The 8,572-nt window shown below is 42.1% G+C and overlaps 1 protein-coding gene across 1 annotated transcript in view; it reads right to left on the bottom strand.

The window, feature by feature from the left end:
* Window positions 1-5,642: 5,642 nt before the first annotated feature.
* The window catches only part of LOC121545965 (choline/ethanolaminephosphotransferase 1-like), a 30,249-nt gene continuing 27,319 nt past the window's right edge, over window positions 5,643-8,572 (bottom strand). The window contains exons 8-9 of the mRNA XM_045209395.1: window positions 8,314-8,439; window positions 5,643-7,958 (exon numbers count right to left, since the gene is read on the bottom strand). Coding sequence (XP_045065330.1) covers window positions 7,815-7,958; window positions 8,314-8,439 — 270 coding nt within the window. The 3' untranslated portion in view covers window positions 5,643-7,814. The remainder of the gene's footprint in view (window positions 7,959-8,313; window positions 8,440-8,572) is intronic.

Genomic DNA, 8,572 nt, shown 5'->3' with positions numbered 1-8,572 from the left:
ACTAAATTCTAGTAGGCTGATTGGAAGTGTAGAGCGCTTCATACTTTTAGTGAGAGGAGTTTACATTCCCCTTTTATTTTGGGACCACTCAACTATTATACCTGATATGGAGTGTGTTTGTGTTTTTGTGTGTGCCTGCTGCATAGTTGCGTCTGTTTTGTATTACCTAAAAAGGAAGATATGCTCAGCATGTGCCCAAAGACGCAGCGTTCGGAAACCGCAGCGCTGGTGTCACTAAGGAAACACACACCACAATCACCTCTGTTATATGTTGCACAAGCACAAGCATTTCACTACACCCGCAATAACATCTGCTAAACACGTGTATGTAACAAATAACATTTGATTTGAGTTTGAGTCAAACCATCAGGCAAAGAATGTTGAAACAGGCCAGAATGGAATCTGTCAGTGTTTCCTGTTGTGTACTCAAAGAATACTAACCGTTTAACCACAGCCTTCTTACATCTGTAGAAAGACCACTCACGTGCTTGAGTAGAGAGCATTGGGGTCACTGCATGTTGAGATGACTGCATATTACGGGAAGCAATTATGGTGCCTGTATAGCCTATTTAAAACAACATGTTTTGTTTAGAATTTGATTCGAATTATTCACTCTCTTTTTAGGCCTTATCAATAATGAATGTAATCTTGCTTATTGACAACATTTTGCATGTCCATGCTCAGCCATAATGCAATTTACAGTAGGCCTACCCCTATATCAGTGCGAATGCTACACTACATGACCAAAAGTATTTGGACACCTGCTCGTCAAACATCTAAAAATCCAAAATCATGGGCATTAATATGGAGTTGGTCCCCCCTTTGCTGATATAACAGCCTCCACTCTTCTGGGAAGGCTTTCCACTAGATGTTGGAACATTGCTGCGGGGACTTGCTTCCATTCAGCCATGAGCATTAGTGAGGTTGGGCACTGATGTTGGGCGATTAAGCCTGGCTCGCAGTCGGCGTTCCAATTCATCCCAAAGGAGTTCGATGGGGTTAAGGTCAGGGCTCTGTGCAGGCCAGTCAAGTTCTTCCACTCCAATCTTGACAAACCATTTCTGTATGGACCTCGCTTTGTGCATGGGGGCATTGTCATGCTGAAACAGGAAAGGGCCTTCCCCAAACTGTTGCCACAAAGTTGGAAGCTCAGAAACGTCTAGAATGTCATTGTATGCTGCAGCGTTAAGATTTCCCTTCACTGGAACTAAGGGGCCTAGACTGAACCATGAAAAACAGCCCCAGACCATTATTCCTCCTCCAAACTTTACAGTTGGCACCATGCATTGGGGCAGGTAGCGTTCTCCTGGGATCCGCCAAACCCAGATTCGTCCATCGGACTGCCAGATGGTGAAGCGTGATTCTTCACTCCAGAGAACGCGTTTCCACTACTCCAGAGTCCAGTGGCGGCGAGCTTTACACAACTCCTGCCGACGCTTGGCAATGCGCATGGTTATCTTAGACTTGTGTGCGGCTGGAAACCAATTTCATGAAGCTCCCGACAAACAGTTATGTGCTGATGTTGCTTCCAGAGGCAGTTTGGAACTCGGTAGTGAGTGTTGCAACCGAGGAGAGAGGATCTTTACGCGCTATACGCTTCAGCACTCGGGGGTCCCATTCTGTGAGCTTGTGTGTCCTACCACTTCGCGGCTGAGCCATTGTTGCTCCTAAATGTTGCCACTTCACAATAACAGCACTTACAGTTGACCGGGGCAGCTCTAGCAGGGCAGAAATTTGATGAACTGACTTGTTGGAACGGTGGCATCCTATGACGGTGCCACGTTGAAAGTCACTAAGCTCTTCAGGAAGGCCATTATACTGGCAATGTTTGTCTATGGAGATTGCATAGCCGTGCGCTCGATTTTATACACCTGTCAGCAACGAGTGTGGCTGAAATAGCCGAATCCACTTATTTGAAGGGGTGTCCACATACTTTTGTATATATAGTGTATGTATATACAGTGAGGGAAAAAACTATTTGATCCCCTGCTGATTTTGTACGTTGGCCCACAAACAAAGACATGATCAGTCTATAATTTTAATGGTAGGTTTATTTGAACAGTGAGAGACAGAATAACAACAACAAAATCCAGAAAAACGCATGTCAAAAATGTTATAAATTGATTTGCATTTTAATGAGGGAAATAAGTATTTGACCCCTCTGCAAAACATGACTTAGTACTTGGTGGCAAAACCCTTGTTGGCAATGACAGAGGTCAGACGTTTCTTCATCTCAGGAGGGATTTTGTCCCACTCCTCTTTGCAGATCTTCTCCAAGTCATTAAGGTTTCGAGGCTGACGTTTGGCAACTCGAACCTTCAGCTCCCTCCACAGATTTTCTATGGGATTAAGGTCTGGAGACTGGCTAGGCCACTCCAGGACCTTAATGTGCTTCTTCTTGAGCCACTCCTTTGTTGCCTTGGCCGTGTGTTTTGGGTCATTGTCATGCTGGAATACCCATCCACATCCCATTTTCAATGCCCTGGCTGAGGGAAGGAGGTTCTCACCCAAGATTTGACGGTACATGGCCCCGTCCATCGTCCCTTTGATGCGGTGAAGTTGTCCTGTCCCCTTAGCAGAAAAACACCCCCAAAGCATAATGTTTCCACCTCCATGTTTGACGGTGGGGATGGTGTTCTTGGGGTCATAGGCAGCATTCCTCCTCCTCCAAATATGGCGAGTTGAGTTGATGCCAAAGAGCTCGATTTTGGTCTCATCTGACCACAACACTTTCACCCAGTTCTCCTCTGAATCATTCAGATGTTCATTGGCAAACTTCAGACGGGCCTGTATATGTGCTTTCTTGAGCAGGGGGACCTTGCGGGCGCTGCATGATTTCACGGCGTAGTGTGTTACCAATTGTTTTCTTGGTGACTATGGTCCCAGCTGCCTTGAGATCATTGACAAGATCCTCCCGTGTAGTTCTGGGCTGATTCCTCACTGTTCTAATGATCATTGCAACTCCACGAGGTGAGATCTTGCATGGAGCCCCAGGTTTCTTCCATTTGCGAATAATCGCACCAACTGTTGTCACCTTCTCACCAAGCTGCTTGGCGATGGTCTTGTAGCCCATTCCAGCCTTGTGTAGGTCTACAATCTTGTCCCTGACATCCTTGGAGAGCTCTTTGGTCTTGGCCATGGTGGAGAGTTTGTAATCTGATTGATTGATTGCTTCTGTGGACAGGTGTCTTTTATACAGGTAAAAAACTGAGATTAGGAGCACTCCCTTTAAGAGTGTGCTCCTAATCTCAGCTCGTTACCTGTATAAAAGACACCTGGGAGCCAGAAATCTTTCTGATTGAGAGGGGATCAAATACTTATTTCCCTTATTAAAATGCAAATCAATTTATAACATTTTTGACATGTGTTTTTCTGGATTTTGTTGTTGTTATTCTGTCTCTCACTGTTCAAATAAACCTACCATTAAAATTATAGACTGATCATTTCTTTGTCAGTGGGCAAACGTACAAAATCAGCAGGGGATCAAATACTTTTTTCCCTCACTGTATACTGAACAAAAATATACATCAACATGCAACAATTTCAACGATTTTACTGAGTTACAGTTCATATAAGGAAATCAGTCAATTGAAATATATTATTTAGGCCCTAATCTATGGATTTCACATGACTGGGCAGGGGCGCAGCCATGGGTGGGCCTGGGAGGGCATAGGCCCACCCACTGGGGAGGCAGGACCAGAATGAGTGTTTCCCCACAAAAGGGGTTTATTGCAGACAGAAATACTCCTGAGTTTCATCAGCTGTCCAGGTGGCTGGTCTCAGACGATCCTGCAGGTGAAGAAGCCGGATGTGGAGGTCCTGGGCTGGCGAGGTTACACGTGGTCTGCCATTGTGAGGCCTGTTGGACGTACTGCCAAATTCTCTAAAGCAATGTTGGAGGTGGCTTATGGTAGAGAAATGAACATTCAATTCTCTGGCAACAGCTCTGGTGGACATTCCTGCAGTCAGCATGCCAATTGCACGCTCCTTCAAAACTTGAGATATCTGTGGCTTTGTGTTATGTGACAAAACTGCACATTTTAGTGGCCTTTTATTGTCCCCAGCACAAGGTGCACCTGTGTAATGATCATGCTGTTTAATCAGCTTCTTGATATGCCACCTGTCAGGTGGATGGATTAGCTTGGCAAAGGATAAATGCTCACTAACAGGGATGTAATCAAATTTGTGCACAACATTTGAGAAAAATAAGCTTTTTGTGCATATGGAAAATATATGGGATCTTATATTTCAGTTCATGAAACCAACACTTTACATGTTGCGTTTATATTTTTGTTCAGTATATTTCCACATTGAAGCCATGCAATTACTTAGAACAAGTGGATTGCAAACAGGTTGAAGTTGACATATTTAGCAAAGATGAGAGGCCTACTATTTTGTTTCTGTAAGCTGTTTGTTATAGTTAGACTAACTTTGGAGTTGATCCCAAGGCAATACATAAGACCTTAATACACAACTTGAAGCAACGACAGTTAGTGAGTGCATACATGTTTTTAATTTTTAATTTTATACTGGCCCCCTGTAGGAATCGAACCCACTACCCTGGCATTGCAAGCGCCATGCTCTACCAACTGAGCTACACGGGCCACATCCACAACTTGTTAATTCATCAAAACCCAGGCCTTTTGCGCCAACACCAGCAACTGAGCAGATAGTGGTTGTGAAAATAGCAAAAATATTTCACACACCCCCGAACCTATAGCGCTACCACCAGTGCTTAGATGTACCATTGCGTTAGGTTTGTTAAAATAGTTGAATGGTTTAATTTGTAAAATATTTACGGATTATGGTTTTATTTACTAAATATTTTAATATATTCACAGATCATAGTTTTCTTTGTGAGTTATGTTGAATATACGCACGGATCGTGGTAGACACACTTACAGAACAAAGAAAAACATCTAACTCCATAGTAAACTGCTCGGATGCGGAATGAAGCAGGGTGGCACAGATCTGTGTGAGCGAGCAACCGAATGATTGTGTGTGAGAGAAGCCCCGTTTATACCTGCTTCTAACATGTCCTTTGTCTTGATCTTGTCTACATTCAGATTGTGTCCACATTTTTAGATGGGTGTAGACAATTAAAATACACATTGTGATCCGATTGTGATCAGATCTTAAAATTGTAAACGGACAACGTCAGGACGATATCCACACGAAGGACGCCATATTAGAACCAGGTATAAATTGGGCTAGAGTGAATGTGAGTGTGTTTGTGTCTGAAACCTCATATTCCCCCCCGCCCCCTCCATTCAAAGTGCTTTTTAGTCCAGGATTTTGATGAATCTGTGTCCAGGAAGCTGCTCCATTAAAACACGTGTGTGTGTAAAACACAAGCTGAATATTAAAGCTACAGTATCCAACCCTAGAGTCTGTTTCCAATTATGCTGTCTTCCAATGGTCATTAGTCACATTTGCACTGTAGAACAATATTGCAGAACACTAAAGAGTGCATGACATACACTCAAGACTGATAGCAATAGACTCTAGATCTGTTATAAATATAGCAATCTTTATTTTATAGAAGCTTGTTTATTCAAAAATGTATTATTTTCTTTGACAAAGTAAAAATGTTGACCAAACCCCAAATAAAGAAACATTGAATATCATTAAACACCAAAAAATAAAATGACAAACATTTATTTTTTACAACGGCCAACGATTGATTCACCCTTCACATTTCATCTTCAAAATCTCTGCATTGTTCCGAAATGACAAACAATCCAAGGGAATATTTGTTACATTTGAATGGGTGTTTCAATTGGTTGAACACCATCAGTTACATATATATCCATGTGGCTATTGGCTGTGACCACTACAGTGGATTGTAATGCCCATCCCATGCATATGATACACACACAAAAGAGAACACTGACAAGCTCTTCTGTTGTTATGAGACATTAGCGGCAGACATTTTAATACTCTATGCATCACTGTTTGATATAAGCTAAATCGGTAGGGTAAGAGGCATTCCTTAATTTTTGCAGAAAAAAAAAAACATTCCTTATGTTTGACCATGGACAGTACTGCGTCCATCCGTATGGATCTAGTTCTAAAGTTGAATACTTGCTTAATGACGAGACCGCAGACAGAATGGGTGGATTGACCTGTTGCACACGGAGGGAGAGAACTGATGGGCTATTATGTAACAGCGTAACAGACCAGAGTTCACTATGAATAGAGAGAGCCCTAATGGGTATGGAACTGCAATGATACCAGTGTTGCTGTGGGGGAGTTGAAGTGACTAAGGTTAGGTTTAGGGAGTGAAGTGGAAGCGAACTGTATTCATCTGTAACTAATCAAGCATTTATACCACAACATTTAACACTAGCCTTTTCCCTTCCAATGCAAGTACTTAGCATTTAAGGCAACTGTTAACGACTGTATTGCATTTTTCACATCCAAGCAGTTCCTCCAAGTGGTGAGGTTATACTAGTGGCAGCCTGACCGACTCCTATTTGAGCAACGCTACAGTAGAACCAAAGCGCAACTAAAAAGCAACACAGCTGAAAAGAAAATGTAAGAATAATAATTAAAAATGGAGGAATAATGTAAAAGGAGTGTGTGGAGTTGGAGTAACACCTATCACCAAAACATCCCACATTTATTTTTGTCATCTATGATGACAGAATGACTTGTGGAAGACAGAACACTTACTCTTAACTGTTACTTGAGTAGCATAATAAGACCAAATTCCTCACGGTTAAGAGTCTGAATGCTTGTAACTGATAACTAGCAATGCTCCATTGACTTTCATCACATATGGCACAAGTTAACTGGAAGCATACAGCAGGAACCGTGACCCGTCTCTCATATACAGAGTTGTATAATGTAGAGATCCATTTGTATGGCTATTACATGGGACGAAAAGAAGTACGTAGCCATATTATGAAAATATGATGACAATGCTATCTTTGTTCGTCGGGGCTTATCGAAAAGATACTTCAGTGCCATACATGTGCGCCTTCATCATGTATACAGGACAAGGGTGACATAGGATCAACAATAGAAATGCAAGGCGGTCTTAGGACATTAAGCAACGCGCTCGTGACCATGTGTTCTTCCACTGAATACAATCCCCAAACTATGACAGCTTTTCAGATGGTTAAAACTGAATGCAGTACACAGAACTACACCTTGAACAGAGGACTAACGTTTTCTCTGGAGTGGAACAAGTAGTTATTGTACGTAGAGGAGCTGAACTAGTACCAATACTGAAAGAACAGATACATTTAAGTTCAGTCATACTGTTCTGACACAAACATTAATAAACTGTAGGTGTTTTTCACGTAGATAAGTATAATATTATTTGGTTAGGTATAACCAAAAAAATTGCTAATATACAGATAGTGGCAGCATAGTTATAGTAAGTAACATTAACCCCTATCCATAAAGTTTGGTTAGACAACTAATTCTCATAAATAGTGTTACCAAATAACGGGGTGCTCTTTTATGACAAAATAAACAAAACCTCAAAAGGAAACTCGCTCCCTCTTTCACCTCTTCGGCTATGAACCTTTAACACCAAACACAACATCAGCAAAAACAAAGCATTATTGCACACCAAAGAGATTGAAAGAAATTATTTTCATTTGTTTTTGTCCCTCCTCTTCTTTTCACCGCCCTCAATGTATTCATAATTTCATTGGCTAATACATTCGTAGAGAGACCGCCTCCAATTCGTCTCATCCAATGGGAATCCTGTGGCAACGAGGGGGAGGCGGTAGAGGTACTCCCACCAGCTCCAACTCCGTCCGGACGGTGTCAGTAGTGTCACCAGACCAGGGACACCAGTGTCACCACACATCTTTGCCTGACTGGGAGGCAGCGACTGGCCGCAGGTTGGGGGGTTTGATCTTGAATACAAAGATGTGCAGGTGAGAGGCGATCTGGTTGCAGACGCTGACGCAGTAGCGCACCAGGTCAAAGATGGATAGGAACTGGAAAGAAACAAGACAGAGGATGGGTGTCAAATAAAGTAAATTGAAAGCTCCCTATATACAAAATTGGTTGTGTTTTTTATTGTGTGTCTATCATCTTTTGAATAAATCCCCCCTGAAAAGTATTTAGTATTTTATTAGGATCCCCATTAGCTGCTGCCAAGGCAGCCGCTACTCCTCCTGGGGTCCAAACCAAAAAAAATATACAACTTCAAAAAAACTAATTGCCACAAATGTAAGCTAGGCATCTACATTGTACTGCAAACTAAGTAAAAGGAGTGAATCCTAACTTTCATTTAGGTTTCAATTGGCTTGGTACGTGCAAATGGATGAAGCGATTGAGGTGTAGACTTACTAGTGCCACCCAGAGGACCAAGTACTCGTCTATGATGCTGTTAAAATACTGGTCCAAGAAGAGCAGCCCTGGCCCCAGGTAAGCCAAGTCATGGAGAGACATCTCACTTTTCGTCATATGAGCCACCTGTAAAAAATACAATAAAAAAAAGAAGATGGGGCAGTGTTAAGGTAAAGAAGGAAAAACTATATTGAGTCCAAAAACATTGGACTAGAGTTGGGATTCAATGCAAGGTGCGTTATAGTGCAGCACACTAACA

This window comes from Coregonus clupeaformis, chromosome 30, assembly GCF_020615455.1.
Source record: "Coregonus clupeaformis isolate EN_2021a chromosome 30, ASM2061545v1, whole genome shotgun sequence".
Classification (NCBI taxonomy): Eukaryota; Metazoa; Chordata; class Actinopteri; order Salmoniformes; family Salmonidae; genus Coregonus; species Coregonus clupeaformis.
Note: the sequence above shows the minus strand (reverse complement) of the source record. Positions and strands in the feature narration are given on the sequence as shown.